Source organism: Strongylocentrotus purpuratus, unplaced genomic scaffold (assembly GCF_000002235.5).
Source record: "Strongylocentrotus purpuratus isolate Spur 01 unplaced genomic scaffold, Spur_5.0 spur5_scaffold_14, whole genome shotgun sequence".
Classification (NCBI taxonomy): Eukaryota; Metazoa; Echinodermata; class Echinoidea; order Camarodonta; family Strongylocentrotidae; genus Strongylocentrotus; species Strongylocentrotus purpuratus.
Genome location: NW_022145599.1, coordinates 6,212,821 through 6,233,029, shown reverse-complemented (window position 1 = coordinate 6,233,029; position 20,209 = coordinate 6,212,821). Strand labels below are relative to the sequence as shown.

At 35.8% G+C, this 20,209-nt stretch overlaps 1 protein-coding gene across 1 annotated transcript; it reads left to right on the top strand.

Moving 5' to 3' along the window:
* Nucleotides 1-1,515: 1,515 nt before the first annotated feature.
* On the top strand, nucleotides 1,516-20,209 carry LOC115923450. The gene is made up of 10 exons (XM_030984062.1): nucleotides 1,516-2,977; nucleotides 9,922-10,243; nucleotides 11,117-11,351; nucleotides 11,904-12,159; nucleotides 12,629-12,748; nucleotides 13,896-14,121; nucleotides 14,929-15,050; nucleotides 15,589-15,736; nucleotides 16,466-16,624; nucleotides 18,170-20,209. Exons 1-10 carry the CDS (start codon nucleotides 2,831-2,833, stop codon nucleotides 18,334-18,336), a joined length of 1,902 nt encoding a protein of 633 aa, XP_030839922.1. The 5' UTR covers nucleotides 1,516-2,830; the 3' UTR covers nucleotides 18,337-20,209.

Sequence of the window (20,209 nt, the reverse complement as noted above, 5' to 3'; positions counted from 1 at the left end):
GACTATCATTGAGCTCCTCTCTCCTCCGAAGATATTTTAACAAAAGTCAAATTTCAATTCTCTTTCAAGGAAAAAATTTCCATCCGCGTTATGAGTTCCCACAAAATATTGGGGGGGGGGGGGGGGCTCAGAAATAATTTCTTATCCAAATTTTAAAAAAATCATCTCGCATGACTTCATTTTTTTTTCTTTCTTTCTTTGTGGGTGGAGTTCAGATATCATTGAGCCCATCATATTTTGGGTGGGGCTCGGATTGAGCCCCCCCCCCCCCCCCTCCTCCTAATTTATTTTAACACAGGTCAAATTTCGGGTCTTTATCGGGCAAAAAAAAAATCGTGCCCATGTTATGCATTCTAATATATCAGGGGCAGGGTTTTTTTTTAGTAGGAACAAACTAAGACGGATTTGGGGTTAAGCCTGCCCCTTCTATCTTTCAGAGGGGTGTGTGCGGAGGGGGGGGGGGGGGGGGGGGTGGCTCAGACATTAATTGAACAACCACCATTTTTTTTGGTGGGGGACAGTTATCTCTAAGCCACTTATAATTTTGGTGTGGCTCAAATATTACTGAGCCCTCTCCCAATTTTTTTTTTTTTGAGGGGGGGGGGGGCTCAGATATCATTGTGTCTACCATATTTTTGTTGGGAATCGATTATCATTGAGCTCCTCTCTCGATCCTCCCAAAAAAGGATAACATTTCCACCCGTGTGATGAGTTCCCCCAAAATATTGGGGGGGGGGAGCTCAGATATCATTCTTTTATCAAAAACACAACAAAAAAAACAGCTCGCATGACTTCATTTCGATTTTTTTTTTTTTTTTTTTTTTTTTGGGGGGGGGGGGGGGTGGTTTTTACGGTGGAGTTTAGATATCACTGAGCCTAGCTTATTTTGGATGGGTCTCGGATTGAGCACCCCCCCCCCCCCTCCTCATAATATATTTTAACACGGGTCAAATTTTAGGTCTTCAGGGGAAAAAAAATGAAGCCCGCATTATGCATTCAAATATATCAGGGGCAGATTTAAAGGAGATTATAAGAAAATGAATTTAACGAATGGGCTCCAAAATTAAATTATAAAAAGTGTTGGAAGTGAAGGTTTAACTAACATGTTTGTTGTTGCTTAGACCTATTCTTACAGTGACGAATCCATGCAGGGGGCGCAAGAGGGCGCAAGCCCCTCCTTTCTTTCTTGTTGTTGAGAATCACACATTGAACATACTAAGAAAATTTCCTTCTGCGCCCCCTCTTTATTCAAATTTGCCGTCTGCACCCCCTCTATTTCCAAATCCTGGATCCACCGCTGTTCTTTTAAAATGAGGGATCAACGGCCAACAAAGTTTTTAAATTATGATTTTTGCTTTGAAATCAGCCTCTGTTACTCCGCCTTGATGGTGTGTGTTTGTTCTCGAGGGGGGGGGGGGGGGGAATCCTGTTCGTACCCGTTTTGGGGCACTTTATAAATTAAATTTGGGTTTATGCCCCCCCCCCCCCCCCCCCCCCCCGCCTGACAGTAGTAATATGAATAGTTGTAAATCACGTACGGTTTTAGTTTAGGATCGGAGTAGAAGTAGAATAATAGATAATAATGATAACCAGAGGATTGTGACACATTGTTACAATTATAAGTTAAACTTGACACATGAAGTCATTACAAAAACAACTTCAACAACAAGTCTAGGATTATGTTTTCTGGGCTCTCCTATGTTACGTAACAAACAAAGGGGTACTTGGACCACGCTCTGTCACCCCATTCATAAAACCGAAATGGTTGTTTAACAGTTTGAGAGAGCTAGTCTTGCTCGCAGTCACTTGAGTGTGACTTTCGCCGTTTTCTTCTGTAATTCTGAACTTTTTCTTCTTAATTCTTCTTTTTCCTCTCCTTCTTCTTCTCCTTCTTTTTTTTTCTTCTTCTTCTTTTAGAAATGTCTCACTATGTGAGACTAAGATTAGGCGCATATACTTTTGGGGTAATAAATAAACCTCGGCCCAGTCATCCAAAGTGAGTCAAATATGATATGATTTATAAATGGGGCGCCAAATAACTAAATCATTAAATTAATTTCTTTCTTGTTTGGTTGCTGCCTGCAATTGTCTAAAACTAAGCGAGAAAAATATGCAGTCATGAAGGCATAACATAATTATCTTCCTAGCTCTTAGTCCTCCATGGTATTATGAGTCAACTTTAAAAGAAAATGAGGGATCGCCGAAATGTTTCCAATTTGCTTTGAAACTACATTGAAAATTGAAAATAAAAATGACATGCTGTTTACAATGAACGATTTGATTAAGCTATGCACTGGCATATCACAGCTATAGTTACAATTTATTTGACAAACTAGTAACCCCCCCCCCCCCCCCCCATCACAAAACAACAATAAGTTCACTGCGTGCCTGGGGATTACATGCTTGCCTTCAAGAAATTAGATGATGATACTGAGCTCTTCTATTTTACATAACAAAATAAACAAAGGGGTACACTTCCTGTCCCCCATTCACAACGAAACACCAATCGGCAATGGTCGCGTGCGAAAATTTGCATAACAAGTGATAGATCGAGGGCTTATATTGGTATAGTGTAGACTCATTTGCATATGAATAGTCTGCATTCGCCCCGTCGTGTTTAAAGCATTACTAATCTCTCTAATAGTCTAGAGTATTCACTTCGCTTTCTGTCAGTTTAAGCTTGCCTTGACGACTTGTATAGATACTCAAACATTCCTCTATTATATAGTTAGTTGGCATTTTAGTTTAGTAAGCATCTATTTTGCTCGAAAAAGTCATCGATATCGTCGATTCGTTAAAAGTGCCTTGATCCAGACTATATTAGTTCAACATGTGGTGGCTTGAGCGAAAGCAGAACCAGTTGTTCCTGATAGTGAATGGACGGAGGGCATTCAGCCGAAACAGGAATGTCGAGTTTCCCGACGTCATCAGCATGATTTGCGTCGCTAACACTTCATCTACTGAAGACAGCATACAGGTGAGAAACTTACATAACCTACTAGAATAATCTGCAGTTCGTGTTTCTGACATGGTTACTCTTTAAAAAAATGCAACCTTGCAACAATGCAAGTCAAGACATGATTGATAGACATTCTAACTGTTGGACAAGTGCAAATGAAATCATTTCAAATGGTGTGCAGCACTGCCTGCAAGTGCAAGTGCAACGTAGACTTTCAACGTAGGGATTAAGATCTAACTTTAACTCAACAACAGTTAACTGTCAGTTCAGTTATCTATTTATCTCAGATCTCTAAGTTCGGTTTAACAAACTAGTGTTAGACCTATTTTTTTATGTATATCACTTATCTATTCTAGCACTATAGTCGTACTACTAGTACTAGTAGAGTCTATAGTAGCTTGCTGGGACTGGTTTGGTTTAGACCGAATTTTCCGTCTCTTTCGTTCGTTAGCCTCTTATTGGGGTAGGGTCGGCTCTCTCTTTAGAGACGGAAGCCGTTTATACACATGTCCTTGCTAACGCCACGGCCAGTTCTGGTCGTAGCGTTTTGCCCCCAAAATCCCCCAAAATGTCATTTTACCTCGAGCATGTTATATTGTAAATTAGGCCTAGGCTATAATAAATCAGTTCCACTTACCAACTTGACTGAAATAATCAGTTTAATAGTCCCTTTTAGGAAATTATGGGTCAAAATCGGAATCCATGTTGAAAAAGATTTTCAAAATGGATTTCGATTTTGACCATAATTTCCTAAAAAGGGACTATTAAACTGATTATTTCAGTCAAGTTGGTAAGTGGAACTGATTTATTATAGCCTAGGCCTAATTTACAATATAACATGCTCGAGGTAAAATGACATTTGGGGGATTTTGGGGGCAAAACGCTACGACCAGAACTGGCCGTGGCGTTAGCAAGGACATGTGTATAAACGGCTTCCGTCTCTAAAGAGAGAGCCGACCCTACCCCAATAAGAGGCTAACGAACGAAAGAGACGGAAAATTCGGTCTAGGTTTGGTTGAGCTGGTTGCATGTGACCCGGGCTTAGAATATATATTATTTTATAGTGTCTAAGTTAAGTAGATTAGATCTAGACTAAGCCAATTAAAACTTAACGTCAGTAGTAAGTAAGTTGTGTCTGCTATTTTGTTGTTCAAAGACACTAGTTGTCACTATGTAAAGAAATATTCTGGTTGAGGTCAAATAGAGTCTATGTGAAATGAGTTTGACAGAGCATTAAACCATTAATTATTACTCCATCGTGATTGAGATCTCAACTATAAATCTAGGTAGAGGTCTCTATTTAAACTGAAATCACATCAAATTCAGACTTGGTTCAGGTCATGAGACAGTTCGGCTGACTGTCTACTAGCGACCAAGTCTTGAAGCCTAGCCTCCACCAAATTATTTCTTGTGACCAGTATAAATGTAACCAATTATATCCCTGTTACACATGTACACAAAAAATATTTACAAAAACGATGAATTTTATTTCATCTAATCACAGCAAAAACTTACATGCCATATGCAAAAATGGATCTATGAATACATGTAGATCTGGGTAAACTAATATAGGGTTTCAAACTCTCTGCATCTGCATAACATATGAAATTATATAATGAGCCAGGAAAAATTAATTTCCTTCAATATAATTTTTAATCAAAATATCTTCAAAGCTTTTTGTATCCCAGGATGTAATTCAAAATATTGCTAGAAAAGTGATTGAGTTCATGTTTGGTTCTTTAATTAACAATCGCACAGATCCAGGTGTGCAGAGAGATATCCAATTGGATTTTCGTCTTGGGAGCCGACCCAAGCTAGCTAGATCTAGTAATTATCAGTAAAAGTTTGGTGAATATTTGATAAAGGATTTATTACAAAGTTTTTTTTAAACCCAAATTAAAACTCTGCGATGAACTTTTATTGTGTGCTAAAATTGAATGAATTCATAATTTCTTGAACACAATTTATTCATGCCTGTGCCATATGTTTTCACACACTTTTAGATTTTTTACTTTATCAACTACCATGGAAACGTCTACAAAAATGTGATAAGAATTTTTAAGTTACATGTCCGTCACAGAGTTGTAGATTTTTGTTTGATTGGAAATTAAAATTTGTATAACATTGCTTATAATCCGTTTTCAGATTTTGTCAGATAACTATCATCAAGCTGTCAACCTGATTTTTCTGCTTATTCATAAAAATCAATATATATTATTTGTGTAGACTTTCCTGTTGAATATTTCTGACTCATTCAAAACCTTCACTGATTGGTTTCTCTAACTTCAATTAGTTTACCCATATTTTGTGTGTCCAGTCGAGTCACATAGCTAAAACATACCTGACACATAGTGGAAGACTTTATTATCCCCTCGCGGATGAAGTCAGAGGGGATATAGTAAAGCTGCCGTCCATCCTTACTTCCGTGCTTCCATAACAAATGGTTTTCTTTTGATAACTGTAGATGTGTTTTGCAGAGTTTAATAAAATTTGATTTGAAGGTGCATGCATGGTATAAAGTACAGCCTAAGGTCGATTTTAGAGTATGTAGGTCAAAGGTCATAGCTCATTAAATATGCGAAAATAGCAAATTATGGCTTCAGTTCGTTAACTTTAGTAAAGTTCAATGGATTTTAATGAATTTTGGTATGACGTCATGGAATCAAAATTCAGCCCGAGTTTGATTTCGGAGTATATATGTCAAAGGTCATAAGTCTTTAAATATGTTAAAATGTAGTTTCCGTTCGATAGCTTAAGTACCGGTAATGTTTGACTTATTTTAATGAAATTTGGTATGAAGGTACATGGATCAAAATACAGCCTGAGTCTGATTTTGGAGTATGTAGGTCAAAGGTCATAAGTCTTTAAATATGCGAAAGTGTGGTTTCCGTTCGATGTTTAAAGGGGAAGTCCACCCTGAAATTAAGTTGGGTTTAATAAAAGCAGAAGAATGAGAGAAACATATCATTGAAGGTTTGACGAAAATCCATCAAAGGATAACGAAGTTATGAATTTTAAATTTTTAATTTTGTGACGTCACTTCCGAGCTGCTCTTCCATATGTTGTGTACTGTAATTTCCATAAATTGCCCCCTTTTCATGGTTCTTGATGAAGGAATGGATCTATTTCATAGAGGCGTGTATAAAAGCATGTGTCTGATAATATATCGAATGCACAGGTAAAATAATTATTATTTTTCTGAGAAAATGGCAATTTATGGAATTTACAGTACACAACGTATAGGAGAGCAGCTCGCATGTGACGTCGTCACAAAATGAAAACTTTAAAAATTCATAACTTTTGTATCCTTTGTCGGATTTTCGTCAAACCTTCACTGATATGTTTCTCTCACTGTTCTGCTTTTATTAAAAACAACTTAAGTTCAGGGTGGACTTCCCCTTTAATGGATTTTTATAAAATATGGTATGAAGGTACTGTACATATTGTATAAACATACAGCCTATTAAGTTTGATTTCAGAGTATTTAAGTCAAAGGTCATAGCTCATTAAATATGCAAAATAGCTTACTATGCATCTGAATATGCGGTTTCCATTCAGGGGCCGCGGAGCGTTTTTTGAAAGTGGGGGGGGGGGGCGGATCATGCAAAAAAGCACAATCTTATAGTCATTTTCGCGTTTTTGTACACGTCTACTGAAAAAAGTGGGGGGCTGCAGCCCCCCTTAATCCCCGCGGCTCCGCGGCCCCTGCCATTCGATAACTTTAGTAATGTTTGTCAGATAATCCCCTTGCGGAGGAAATCTGAGGGGAAAATAGTAACGCTACTGTCCGTCCTTCCGTCCGCCTGTAACAAATCTTGTGAACACGTACTGGTTTCCGTTTGATAATTTAAAATGTTTGACAGATTTTCATGAAATTTGATATGAAGGTACATGCATGGTATCAAATACAGCCTAAATTTGATTTTGGAATAATGTACATTAGGTCAAAGGTCAAATGTCTTGGGTTATTCCGTAAAGTAGTAAACTTTCTTTTCATTCAATCCCCAGATGTCAGTAACTTAATTCCGTCTAATGGACGTACATGTAACTTGTTCTGATGTATTATGCCGTTTGTTTCCAGCGAGGGCTTGCTACGCTTTGCGTTGTCCTTGTGTTGTATTTTTTGTTCTGATGTGATGTGCAGAGAGTGTTTTTTATACAAAGTACTTTTTTTTCTAAATGGCCAATGTTGGTTAAACATGGAACTTACATGTAGGAAAGTATACCTAACAAACTGAAAGTTTCCCCACTAAGTCATACATACATGGTCACATTGCCAATGGGAGGGTCTCCATACTTGTATATACTTTTAAAAACTCATATTTGTTTGATTTTTCTACATTCATCCAAACCAAATTTCTATGAAAGATTCAATTTCCCTTTAAGCTTTAAGCTGACATTAACCATCTTAGATTAGATTAGATTTTTTAAAGAGATATTTAAAAGAGGATTAACCTAGCTAGACTATGTACTGGGCGACATTCAAAGTTAGTCTTATACCTTTTGACATAGCGATTGACAATGTATTTCTGTAAATCAGCATATTGTATTATGAAAGTTTATGAATTCTTGAAAGAAAGAAAGTATTCTGAATTCTCAACAAAAACCAAACAAAATAAAAAAGTCTCCAAAAAAAATTTTCTTCAGAATTTCAGGATTCTCAAAAAACAAAAAAAACAAACACATCTAGAATTCTCTAAAGAATGTTTTTTTTAATTCCCTTTTTGGAGAAATCTGAAATTCATGAATGGGAGGGGGGTTTGTATTTAGGAGTCTATTTACTATAATAAATAGTGAATGTTCTATCATGTACACTATAAATACTGGACTATGAACTCCAAATACTAAATTATCCCTCGTGCAGGTTTATTTTGACTCAGGATAATTTAGTAATTTAGTCGGACATATAATTCATTATTGTATGATAGAGTATACACTATTTATATAATAGTTCACGACTTACTTATGCAGATGGTCCTTACAAGGGTGCTATAGGTTATACTGGCTTTAAACGGGACAGAAACAGAACTGTATACATAATTGAGTCCTGAAATCGTACCGGTGGTACTCGAACTGTCCAGGCTCCTAACCTAGAATGCAGCATCCTGATAATGTAGTCTTATAATATATGCACACTTAAATGATTACAAATTTTTCCTCTATTCTTTATGACATTCATACCACAAATATGTTACCAAACTTGTAACAAATTAGTACAATGCCCTTCCATACATTCCTGTTTTCCATTATAAATCCAATTATACAGGTATAATTTATACTGAAATGTACAATGTATTGTAAAGGTATCAAGACTAGCTTTATGCCATATTACTGGACTACCCACCTAGTGCTAGCCAACCTGAGAGGATGGTGCACCATTAAAAGTTTCAATCACTGATGACATGGAATATCTCATATTGGCAACGCAGTCACTTTTTGTGATGTCATACAAGGAGAACTCTCCCACATGTACAAAAATATGTGAATTTCATTTTTTTCCTCAGTCAATTCATAGAACAGAATTTTTGTCCAAGTCCTCCTATAAAAGAGGTGATTTTAGTGCAATATCTGCAAAAGAAATTGGAAAGTTTTTCATGTATGATCTCCATATTAAACATTAGTAATCATAACTTTTTTTTAAATTCACGTCTTTACTCATTAATTGACTGTTTTTGCTTCAACTTAATTTCACTGACATTTATGTTACTTTAATTTTTCTGCATTCTTACAATTCAATTGTCTCTGAGGAGTTTATTCTCCTTTATAACGAGGGCAGAATCTAAACTCTACCGCAGTGCAAACTGTTGAAAGTTATACATCCCATACTTGTATCGCAATTGTATTAATGAAAATTCATCTAATTAATGAGAGTGCAAAATATAGGTTGTTTCTCTAAACATAGAGGTATATAGTCTGTACTGTTTGTACATTTCGGAGGAAATCGACTTACTAAAAGTTTCTGAATGTCCTGTGCATGCACATTTGTTGTATGTTACATGACACGATCATCAGGCAGACTACAACTTCACTCTTGATTTCTCAAGGGGAATTGTAATTTGTATATTATGCAAAACATATCTACCCTAGCTACATGTACATGTACAACAAAGAAATATGAGTAAAAATTGGCATTCAAGGAAAAAGGGATCTTTTTTTGCATGTTCCCCCGCCAAAAGAAGTTTGAAGGGGGTATACATGTACATAGGAATTGGCGTACGGTCGGGTTGTCGGGCGGTCAGTCGGTCAGTCTGTTGCAAATCTTGTGGATCGAACTACTTCCTCATTTTTTGAGCAATGATCATGAAACTTGGCACACATATTGGTCTTAGGATGGAGATGTGCAAGACATACTTTTTTACTGTGTTGGATACTGCGTTGCCATGGGAACGGCATATTATTGTAATATATCGGGGGAAAATCTCGTGGATCGAACTATATACATGTATACTTCCTCATTTTTTTGAGCAATGCTCATGAAACTCGGCACACATATTGGTCTCCAGTTGATTATGTACAAGACATTTTTTTTAATGTGTCGGAAAGTGCGTTGCATTGGTAATGGTCTGTTATTGCAATAAATCTGTAAAATCTTGCAGATCAAACCACTTCTTCATTTTTCGAGCAATGCTCATTAAATTTCGCACAAATATTGGTCTTGAGTTGATTATGTGCAAGACACATTTTTTAATGTGTCGGAAAGTGTGTTGCCATGGTAATGGTCTATTATTGCAATAAATCTGTAAAATCTTGTATATATCAAACCACTTCTTCATTTTTCGTGCACACACATGGGGAGTGAGTATTAATCACTTTCGGTGATATTTCTAGTTCTAGGCAAACATGTAGAACATTCAACTGTATCCCTTATAATCTTTGTGTGAGGTTGTCAAAGCAAAATGAATATAATTTCATTAAGCAGCTTATATTAATGCCTGTATTTGTCCGATTTACTTTCTTCCCAGGTCTGTTTTAGTAATGGTCTTTCTACACAGGCAAAGTTTTGCCAAATGAGTGTCACAAACATGGCAAAGACTTTGAAAAAAACGGAGAACAGCCTGACCGATGTTTTGTCAGTGATGGCGATCGTTAATGACGACATGATCTATTCATTTCCGTCATCAGAGGAAGAACTCCTTCCTTCTCAATCTTACACACAATCGAGGCAAAAACGTAGCAGTTCTGGATCTAGCAGCGACGGAACTCCACCAGAACGTAAGAGACGAAACAAGACTTCTGAACATTCGGCGGAGAATTCAGATGCAGCAATTGAACAAAAATGTCAAGGTTAGTTTGTGTTCCATTCTTTTACAAAATTCATTTCACTAATAATTCCAGACGTACAACATTTCTCTCTACATGATATCACTAAGTTTAAATGTGATGTTATTGATTGGCAGTTTTTAAATCAAAGAGAAATGCAAATATCATGGAGAGAATGTGTACAAAATAGTTTATCAATATAACAGCACTGAAAGCCTGATAAAATTGGGACATTCCACTTTTATTATTTGATTTTGTATAACTTCAAACAATTTTTAAATGGACTCCTATACAAATACCACAAATATTTCCATTTTTTTCATCAAAACTACAATCTCCTTTTTCTTATTGTTTATGAAGTACATGTTTGGGGCCAAATTGATTATTTAATGCCCCTCTGCAATAGCCACAGGGAAGGTAAAATGGCCAACTGCTGATTAAAACCAAAATAAAGTTGAAAAATGATTAATTGCCAATTCCCCAAAACAATGTTCATATGTTGCATTTTCCACATAAGGCAAAATGAGATTGAATTGAAAAGGGCTATAGGAATATTTTTTGTATAGCTCTAGGACAAAATTTCCCTGATGAGCCTCTGTGTGTTTTGATCCAGTTACTAATAATATGTATCAGGGCCCGTTGCATAAAGACTTACTATTATGGTAACTACCATAGAAACCTTGATTTCGATTGGCTGCTGAGCCCGGTTACCATGGTAGTTACCATAATGGCAAAGTTACCATAATAGTAAGTCTTTATGCAACGGGCCCCTGGTGTCATTTTCAAAATGTAGATTGTTCTCTGCACAGGGGATATTATTTATAAACATTAAAGATTTAAATGTCACAATCTTTGAAAATGTGTCATTGACCTGAAATTTTATTTCTTTACATGTAGGCATTTCTGAAATCTCCCTCAAAAAACTTGTGGAGCCCGAGAAGGATCTCCAGAGACCACGTACCAGGAAGGAAGTGATGGAGGCCAAACAGTTCGTGATGAAGGCAGCAACCCACTTCCAGAGCTCCCATGTCCTTCCAGTCCTCGCAGTAGATGGCCCTTCTGGAACAGCTTACCAGCTCCTAGGAGGGGTGTGCTATGCTCTTGCAGCTAAGGATCTTGTTGACGATGAAAGGTATTTTATTCTATAAAAGTTACCCGTTTTTGCAATTGCTTTTTAATGTTATTTTTGTTTCTTTTTGTAGTTACAGTGTATGAGACAAAGGTTAAATTTTTAAAGGGATTATGTGATGTACTTACCGATATTATATGTACAGAACATATTCATTTATCACTTGTCTTTTTTTTTCTCCATTTATTATGCAGTCCACAAATATGTAGTGGAAGCATGTAACATAAAAGAAATGCTACCCAGGTAGTCAATGTACCATTTGGGAAGAAAAATGGTAATAGAGAGGTGTTCCATTTATAGTTATACAATGAAGGGTATATTAAGGACAATACAAAATATTTTTAGATCCCTGACTCAAATAAAATCCCATAGAATATTTCCCTTGTGTACCATGTTCATATTTGTTTTCTTAAAAAGTGTGTGACTGCATGGAAAGGTATACCGTGTAAGCTTTTTTCCAATATTTTATTCTGCATGATACATATATACACCATGTTTCTATATCCTACCCATCTCAATATCCTATAACCAATATACTTTTTCTGATTGCTTTAGATATGAACATCTATCTCGTGGATGGCGCTGCAGGGTGTACCAAAACCTGGACAAGGTTGAGGCATTGAGAGTGGCATCACTGCATAGGTGTGGGCAACCTGCTGTAGACAAGCCGTGCTTGCAGGAGGAGGTTGCTGTCTGCAGGTCAATTCTATACGATGACAACAACCTTGATGTGGAGGATGAGCCCTGCACTATGACTGCCTCGACAAGACGCAAGTGTTCCCTAGCCCTTGGGAAAAATGGCTCCTTCAATGTAAGTCTAAACACTAGAGCTGACATTTTCATCTGACATTTTCATCTAGATAAAATGCTGAATTCATTCAATGTTCTATTTTTACTTGTAGCGAAGTAGGTTTTTTTTTTAATGAAACGATGAATCGGACATTAAATTAGATTTATGTTCAGCATAAAAACTCATGAACATCACCCAACCCCCCAATAAAAAGGTTATTGTTATATTCAGCCAACTTACATGTACATGACAAAATGGAGTTTAATCAATGATTGATTTGAGATGATCGAGCTTTCAAGAGTGACTGTTGGAAACATAAATTTTAGCCAAAAAGTTCTAACATTTCTTATATTTTAACTTGAGGGGTCATATTACAATATGGTGAATTATGTAATGCAATGGTGATTGCAGTGAATGAATTGGAATGTTCAGAATCAAACTGGTTATGAGAGCATATATTATCCATTTCTTTTTTTGTTGTAATTTACAGGCACTGAGGGCTCTCGAGCCAACTTTCCAGTTGGCTAGTTATTCAAACAGATGCTACAGGAAAGCCACTCTCCTTTTCGATGCAACTAGAGAATCTACTGGAAAGGATTTGAAACAATGTGTAAGTAAGCTTTAAATTTTTTTTTTTTTTTTTTACACATTTAAATATCATCTTGAGTAATGAAGGAAAGCATTTTTTTTCTTCATAGAATCGAACAAAACTTGACTTGCGAATGTTCAAAACACCAAATAAATTATAACTTTTTGGTAGAAAATGTATATTATTGCTGAGTAATGAGCTATATGAAAAATACAAAAATTGAGCTGGACTGGATGTCACACATACCACATGTTTTCTGTGCAAATGAGAATTGTGGTTTATTCAGCCGCTATAAGGAGTTTATCAAATCATCACAACCAAAGTAAATAAAGTAATATAGCGCCACCATTGGCGGATACCCTATTCTGACTGGAGGGGGGGGGGGGGGGGGGGGGGGGGGTTCAATTTCCAGTTCAAAATCTGTGACTGATGCGCAATGGCTGCAAATAGCGACACGGCTTCCGGTGACTTTTTCTGACTTTTTTTGTTTGTCTCGCAACTTTTGAGACCGAGTTCTAAAAATTAACAATAAAATCAACTTTTTGCATAGGTACGTTCGTGTACAAAATACTGCTTTTCCTAAATTGCTTTACAACACTGTTAATTGTGCCTTCTAGTCTTTTTGCCTGACCATACTTGTCTTGAAACTTTTCAAGATACACTTTTGAAACATGAAAAAAATCACATATATAAATGAAAACAATAGATACATAAGTAGTTTATGAAACAATAGAATACAAAAGAATTGATCGGAAATTTCATTATTTATTATTTCAGTATTGTTGCCTATGCTATTCAGCAACTTTAAAAAAGAGATTGAGCTTCATAACTTAATGAAATATTAATGAATATGTTAAAATAGGTATCTAATTTGCATAAATTATAATAAAGTAACAAATTTGTGATAAAAACAAATCTGTATTGACGTCCTTGCAATATTTCGCATTAAGCTTGCACTCAAAGTGAGAATAGGGTTAAAGCAATAGTTTTTTACATATTCAAATCAAACAATAGATGAATTGGGGATTCTTTGCAGAAGAATTGACTTTGATTGAAAAAGTTGATAGTTCATATATATGCAAATAAAATTTGTCTTCTGACAGTGAGCAACAATACTTCACGTGCACTAATAACTACTCTTATTATTTTCATTTGTCTTATTTTATAGTGTTTCATGAAGCTACAAGGACTCTCAGAAGAGGAGCGATATTCACTTCTTCTGGAGGCGACCTTGTCTTTGAATGTTAAAAAGATGAAGGCGGATGCCGATGAACTGAAGGCAATGAAGAGTCTGAAGAGCGTGTTTGCTAAGGGAGTTGGGGCTAAGACGTGGGAAGAGGCGATAGAAAGATACCCAACCTTCACTTCAGAAGCAGCCCTGGAACCCTATGTTGGTATGCACAAATCATGGCTTCGTATAATGTCTATTGAAGAGAATATTGAGCCCCAGCAAGATATACAATAATTGCTATCCTGTATCTCCATCAATCCAAATTTTAAAGTTTAGATGAACTAGTAGGGTTGACTATTCTGACTGGGGGGGGGGGGTCAATTTGGCCCCTGCCTCCCCCGTACACAATCCAGGACTGCCACGTAACCGCTACAAATCACAACCTGCCTTTCAATGACTTTATTGTCTCGCAACTTTTGAGACCAAATTTGCCCCAAAATTGGGACAGTCCATGCTAGAGGTTATGCAACATTACTTAACCACACGTCTAGCCACAATTGACATTTTGCATAGTACGTTTGTGTACAAAATACTGCCTTTTCTAAATTGTTCTATAAAACATGTCAAGTTCAAATGTGGGTCAAAGGCAACAGGTCAAAAGGAAAACAGACTTTCCTTGGGATTCCATTATTGCTAAAGAGTAAACTACCAGAACCCAAAATTCACCTCCTGATCTGCTTATAGGGCCTAAGATGCAGGCAAGACAACGCTTGGCGTTTGCCTTGTTTAATGATATATTATTGAATGTGTTAAAATAGGAATTTAATTTGCATGAATTATAATAAAGTAATAAATGAGTGATTTTTGTAAAAAACAAACATCAAAGCAACATTTCTTTGCATGTGCATTGCTGTCCATGCAAAATTTCCCATCAATCAGACCTTCTGTGGCCAAGATATTGTGGGGGGAGGGGGGGGGGGTCAAATTGACTCCGGAGCTCTATGATCAATGTATATGTATTTTTTTTCAGGTAAAAAGTATACAAAAGGTAACATCCCAGAGGTCTTCCTGGAGCACATCAGCAGGGCCAAGAGAGACATGGACATGAATGCAGACGACATCCCAGCCCTTATGATACAAGAACTAGAAGAGGTATTGTCCCATATTCTTAAGGTTCCAAAGCACTTATTTGTAGGCACTTGGTAATTGAAAGAGGTAAACTGAATTTCACATAAAACAAATCTCAAAATTGTGAGTTTAAAATATCTCAAAGTTGTAATATTGTAATCTATAAGGAACTCAAGGTTAAGGGATTTACATGGAGAATGATCTTATGCTGATGAAAAATCATTGGTAATTTGTCATTGATAACAAAAAAAAAACAATTATATTCATGGCATAGAAATTGCAATTTTCCCACAAGTCATATATTACGTACAATGGCACTGTCGCCCAGACGACTGGCATGGAAAAGTGCACCCACATGCTATTTCATCCTATTTTCAAATTTGATTTTTCTATTTTGATTCAACATAGCAAATGTTAAGCTGCAGATAATTATGAAAAGGGTATAAATAAAAAAAAACAGTTTCCAGAACTTTGCATTGTGTATATTATCTGGGCTCAACATATTAGAATTATAGTTAATTTGTATGTTCTTTCCTTTTTATTTGAATTTCTGATATTACAGGATATCCAGTTATCCTCAACACCATCGGCTACTACCAGAATCTTCCTGACAAAGGACATCACAGCGATATCCAAAGTGGTCAGCCAACATACCCGACACGATGTGCATATATTGCATATTGTCCAGTCCCCAGTAGGAGATATTCAAGGTAACTATGCATGTTCCATGTCTTTTATTAAATATCTTATGAAGCTGACTGTTATTTCGGTATTCAAAGCAACATAACAAACGTTTTTGTGGTTGTGTAATAATGAGATAGCTGCAGTGTGTGTTAAAAAAATATAAATTATTAAGAAAGAATGTTACCGTATAACTTCCAGTGTGTTAGATTGGCTGCTCGATCTGAATGAAAATTCTTTCTTAAGAAATCCTCCTATGAAGCTCAACATTCATATAAATTTTTGTTTATATCACTTGGATTTTAAATATAATCTTGAGTTCTGGTAATGACAGAAATTAATTTCTGACAGAATCCAATGACATTTACAATGAATGTTCAAAACTTCAAAAAATAATGATTACTGAATGCTTTTGGGGGAAAAAAAACATATAATAGCTGACTAATGCTGAACAAATGAAGATAAGATGCTTGCCATGTGATCTCAAACACATTACCTCCAAAGCAAGCTAATTATATTAATTAGACAACTGCGGAGTAATTGTGAAACAAATGCATTTCTAATGTCTGGGTTTTTATTCCTAAAGAAAAAGGTGCATTCAGAACTCAAAAAATCACATTGTATCTGTTTGAAAAGAAATTGTGCCTCATGTGAAAAATCACATGTATGTATATTCGTTTTACTTCTATAGGAAATTAAGGCTTATTCATACTGTTCTAAGTAGCCATATAAAATGTGCATATATATTTTATCAACAGATGTCAACCATAATGTCTGTATGCAGTATGGTATTGTCGAGTCTAGGAGGAGGGGTGCTGGCACTAGCCAACTCTACATGCCATCAAGATCAGACTTCTACAAATATGCAGTGGAGCATTTCACTTCTATTGATGAAGTGGTTCTTGACGTTGGAGACGGTAAGACATTTTATCTATATACAGATCCAATTAAATTATGATACAGTTTTAGAATAAATGGGTAGATTAAATATATAGAGATACCAATAAAGCAACATGAATACAAAAATAAAATAAAATGTAAGGAAAGGAAAGTTGTGAAATAACGTCCAAATTGTGTAAATTCAAATTGGCTTTTTTCAATTCAAGTATATTTACCTATTTTTCACTATCCATAAATTCTAGACGCATAATAACTGACATTAATAGCATCAAAGTTGCCCAGTGTTGCACAACAAAGATTTTAGTCACGAGATTTGGGGTCGTGCAAAATCATGGTCAATATCAATAAGCAACCCTGTGCCTTGTCGGAAATTTGTGTTAACCCTAACTTTACCGGAAAGGTCTCAGATGGCGCCCCCCCCCCCCCAGACAAATTTTGTTGTCAAACCCATTGCATTTTCAGCAATAGCTAGCGCTTCATGATTTTTTTTTCAAGTGTTATAAATCTTATGACACTGAGGTGTTGAAAATCAGACCTTTCATGATAAAAGGTCGAGCCGATTTTTTTTTTTTTTTTTTTTTTTTTTTTCTTCCAGTTTTCCAGTAGAATGCAAAAAAAAAAAATGTTCATAAAACATTGAAATACATAAGAATTGAAAAATATGCAAAAAAAAGGCATATAAAAACTGTTTGAGAAGAAATGAACTGTGTAAAAGCTTAAAGACTTGAGATGACATTGTGAGCATATAATTTAAAAAAAATCCAAGTCAAGAGAGATATAGAGAGCTTTATATCTTCTCAAAAACTCTGAAACCAAAAACAATTTGGAATGAAACATTTTAGATAGGTTACAAACAGAGATTTTTTATATATATTCTCACCAGGAGAGAAATTAAAACGGTGGTTATTAGAACCGATCGTTAGATATATTGTTTTTAAACAATGGCTCACATATTCACTATTTAAAAATACTTTCCATAGATATTACAATTTGAGACATTCAGATTGGTCTATTTAAACTATAACTCATATGTGTATACCATTTTCGAGAAATAAAATCAGATTTTAAAAATTCTAACAAGAAAATTGAAACGTCAGTGCCAAATTTGGTTACTTAAGGGGTAGGCTCTGAGGCCCCCCCCCCCCCCCCCCTCCAGTCTTACAAATTTCAAAATAGCCCCATTCAGTAAGGGTTTATGCTTTTTTTTTTTTTTTTTTTTTATTGATAATGTAAAAGTATTATTTTAGTAAGACAACCAAAAATTTAAAAAAGGGGGTTTATCATTTAAGTAGAAATGTATTGATAAAGAGATGTTGAGCAAATTTAACTCGAAAACCAGCTTTGAAAATCAAAGACAGACTGAACTTTACTAAAGCATTCCATATTGAACTTACCAAAGTAAAATACAAAAATGAACAATATGTAATGCATTTGGTATGGAATTAGGTGCTCGTTTGCTGTGGTTAAAGCCCTTTACCTAGTGTTGCGTCTAATAACTTGGTTCTTCACAAGCTTCACCAGACAAACAAAATTAAATATTCTTTTCTCTATTATATTTTCAGGACTGCTGGCAAGGGTTGCAGCAGAATGTGGACGAAATGGGAGGATGGTAGAGGAGACAACACTGTCCAGCACAGAAATAGAGGCCATGATGGGTGCTGCAGACTCGGAGGAGATTCTAGATGCAGATCTAGTATTAAGCATGGACCAGACGTGTTCTATACCTTAGTGCATTTTGTTTCTCTCATTTCCTCACCTCGATCACTACCTCATTTAGTTCTGAAAAATCTTGTTAAGATATGTGACAAACTAACGTTTTTATGTAAATATTTTTATACAGATATGGCTGGTAGGGTGTTTATATATCATTCTTTTGGCCGCTGGAGTTGTATTTTCATGAGGGAAAATAAAACTCCTTTAGGTAGGCTAAAGAATATGTATTACATACATAACAGGAAATATCTATTATAATATTAGATAACCTTGATTAAGACCAAGTCATGGTTTTTACATGAAAGTCTGAACACGAACAGTTTAATAGAGTCTGATCTACAGTAGATATCCATTGTCTTCGCCTTTCTTCTCTGTGCTTAGCTGTTATTAACGAATATTGTTGATACATGAATACATTGTCTTAGCTCAAGCGCGTATGCTCCTACTGTTATCGTTGACCAGCTGGTCAATATAACCATCCAGATGACCGGGCGTGAACTGTTAACAATAAATTGCAGTCCCCATATCACTTGACATGCTGTGGACCAATCACACCTTAGCAACTCTCTGAGCTATCTAATACAAGTATTTAAGTCTATGTGTAGATGTGTTTTTAGTTTAGTAGATAGGTGGCTGGACTACCGATCATTAGGTACATGTATGTGGTTCAAATCTCGGCCACTTCACTAAGGTCTAGCTTTGGCAAGACCTTAACATACATTTACTACACTCAAACTATGTTGTACCAAAATATGTAGCCTAGTTAAGGTCAGGTAACATACATGCAGGAGCACCTTGCTATATAGATGAGCGCTATACTAGAGTGCAATATTATTATTATTATCTTTTATTAGAGCATATTTTTGTCTTGCCAAGTGAACTTGATTACTTTGAAGGTAATTTCAAAGGCACAGGGTTGGTGAACGTGACTCGTCACCTTATTTATTTTTCTAAAGCATCAACACAAAAACCCACATATTATTATTTTATCAAGGATAAAAACTCGGGTCACAACTATTGGGCCCTTGATTTTGTTACCATCTTGTCAAAATGAAACACTCGATCTAACTCATTTCCAAGCATCAGAAGACGGTTGTTGATATCATTGATGTAGTTGGAAGATCATATACTTCAAAGTTATAATCAAGGAATTATCAGAGCTGGAGTCCAAACTGAGGATAATTTATGCAAACATCTGGCAGATTCCAAAGGATAGTCAATAGAATTATTAAACTGCCTTGGTTCTTTGATATTTGATGCGCGATGCCACCAAAGTAAAAGAAAACATTTTAGAGAGGATGTGAACTTTGTGGGTTTTTGTTTGCACAGTTGATTTATTATATCAATAAACATAGAAAACAAATAGGCAATTGTTTAGTAATTATGTACGATGCCACTCTGAAAATCCCATTCCTCAACAAGCAAGATTTCTTGAGATATTGCCTTAAGAGTGTAATAAATATGTACTGCTTCAAGTACAATATTGATCCCTTGCTGATTGCTTTTCTGATTTTCATATTTTATATGGTACTATCAAGAAAATATTTCTATTAAATTAAATCAACCAGAGTAAAGTCCACATGTGTCCACTCATGGAATTAGCAACTTTAAATCTTGTATTTTTGGACGTGTATCTGTTTGCTTACACCTGGTTATACCATTCATGAGCACTTTCTGTGTAACCAATTATCATTATATTGAATACCTTTAATTGCATATGTGCATCCTCTGTAGCAATACTGGCCGCGGGTGTTTCATCGTTAGTTCTTTTGAATCAATGTGCATGTATTCGGAGAGCGCATATATATTTGTCGTGGTTGTTGTGGCATTGAGCCTACTTCAGAGGAAATTGTTAAGCTTTTACTCCAGCTGTAATTACTCCTTGTTAT

Bases quoted from the DNA above. Each gene is read 5' to 3' on its own strand.
- LOC115923450 (XM_030984062.1), top strand. From the start codon at position 2,831: ATGTGGTGGCTTGAGCGAAAGCAGAACCAGTTGTTCCTGATAGTGAAT. The intron at 2,978-9,921 runs GTGAGAAACTTA...CTTTCTTCCCAG, and splicing joins CTACTGAAGACAGCATACAG to GTCTGTTTTAGTAATGGTCT. The intron at 10,244-11,116 runs GTTAGTTTGTGT...CTTTACATGTAG, and splicing joins AATTGAACAAAAATGTCAAG to GCATTTCTGAAATCTCCCTC.